The 1,925-nt window shown below is 37.6% G+C and overlaps 1 protein-coding gene across 1 annotated transcript in view; it reads right to left on the reverse strand.

Moving 5' to 3' along the window:
• LOC104960731 (ubiquitin carboxyl-terminal hydrolase 32-like) overlaps positions 1 to 904 on the reverse strand; it is a 5,602-nt gene extending 4,698 nt beyond the window's left edge. Inside the window, exon 1 of the mRNA XM_010788887.1 lies at positions 618 to 904. Within this exon, the coding sequence (XP_010787189.1) occupies positions 618 to 747 (130 nt within the window). The 5' untranslated portion in view covers positions 748 to 904. The remainder of the gene's footprint in view (positions 1 to 617) is intronic.
• Between the last annotated feature and the right edge of the window lie 1,021 nt (positions 905 to 1,925).

Raw genomic sequence — 1,925 nt, forward strand, 5'->3', positions numbered from 1 at the left:
TTACAATAAGGCAATTGTCTTTTGTATTACAAGTTTTCTGAAATAGCATGTTTAAATATGCAAATTAGCCATTATCTCATCAAATATGTGCATATTTTAACACATTTCAGGAATCGAAATCTGAACTTTGGATAAAGCCAGGTTCAAAATTCTTGTTTTATTTTGTAGTCATATTAGTATCTAAGGCTTTTACAGAAGGGATTTTGGATATCTCTTTTTATCACTCCATAAATCAGAAAATACTGTCAACAGCCCTAAAATATCAATNAGACAAACTATAGTCAAATAAACACTTAAATGTGTATTTTGTACGTTTTCCTTCCAAAAGCCTGAAAGAAAACATGTTATAGAATCAAAATAGCACAAAATCTCAAAATTGACCAGTGCTTGAAAAACGATGTTTTTGCCTGCCGTGTCTCGCCTTAAAGAAAACAAGATACTAAGAAAACAGCACAAAAGAAGGAAATAGGTCAAAGACACAGGGAGCTGGAGGACAGAGAAATCAGCAGAAGAAGAAAGACAGGAAGTAAACACTAATGGGAACAGGAGAAGAAAACAGACAGGAAGTAAACACTATAGGGAACTTGGTATGATTTTTTTCCTAAGTGCTGACTGACCGATCTCAGTGGCCTCCGAGGAGCTGGACACAGCGTCAAGTGACCTCTCCTCCGTGGGGCTGACGGGGCCGAAGGTTCCCAGTCCTACCAGTCTGTCCATTGGGGGGGGCACTATGGTGGCCGTGGCCATCGGAGTCCGCAGTGAGCTCAGGATGGACGGCTGCTCCACCACGATGCCTTTATGCTCCTGGACAGGGAGACAACAGCAGGGACTGCCCTGTCATTGTTGAAAGTGATATCTGTGATTAATTTGCCGATGGCTTCCAGTGACAGTCACTGCTACTGTCCCAGTGGGATGGTGTTGTGCGAGATGCTGTAATAACCCGGTCTCATTAACTGATATTTATATTAAACAAAACTGTAACACAAACAGGGTAAGTAAAATTTGATACTTAGAGAAATCTGTAAAGAGGGAGCACACTATTTTACTGTGGTGGAAAGTAACTGTTTACTCAAGTATTGTACTTAGGTACTTTTTTGACTTACTTGTACTTCACTCATTTCTATTTTGTGTTTTTACTACACTACATGTATTGCATATTTAACATTTATTTGTTTACATTTAAATACACAGTCTTTTTTGGTATTATGCAGTACTACTTTTATTCTTAGTATTTTAAAAAGTAACACACTTGCTAAACTTTGACAAACTACAACAATAAAATCATGAGATGTATTTGTTGATGATAAAAACAGAATAATGCTGTTTAGTCGGGGGCCTAGGGGATTTTTTGGTTCAGATTCTCGCAAATTCGCCAAATTTGGTACAGATGTTGTCCACACCGTACTTAATCATTTTAAGATGGGTGCCAAGATTGGCGCCCCATGGTACTGCCATATTGCGCAATCCAATATGGCTGCCACCCGAAAAAAACGGAAAGTCATAGAATCATAAATAATACCACTTTTTAGGGGGTTTCTGGGTCGTAGAATCTGATTCTGGTGTTATTTTAATGAGTTGAGGTCAAGATTACCCCTCAAGGTCAAGTTTACTCATCAAAGTTAGTACATAAAGGTAATATTGGGGTAAAATCCGGTATTTCTGGTGCGCCATGCCAGATGCTACCCCCAAAAAGTTATTTTTTTCCATTATAAGTTGTAGTTGTATATATATATCAATGTTTCACAACTCAAAACAGTAGATTGTTTATTATAAACAACAAACTAATACAAGTCCAACTTCAACAACAGTAAACAACAGTAGGGGACAATGTAATCAAAATAGTTACTCCGTAAAACTTGCTAAAATCAAAAAGTTAGATCACAATGTTGTCTTTCACATTCTTTGTGTCTCCATCCCTTGCAAGG

The sequence above is a fragment of the Notothenia coriiceps genome, unplaced genomic scaffold (assembly GCF_000735185.1).
Source record: "Notothenia coriiceps isolate Sejong01 unplaced genomic scaffold, NC01 NC01_scaffold00032309, whole genome shotgun sequence".
Classification (NCBI taxonomy): Eukaryota; Metazoa; Chordata; class Actinopteri; order Perciformes; family Nototheniidae; genus Notothenia; species Notothenia coriiceps.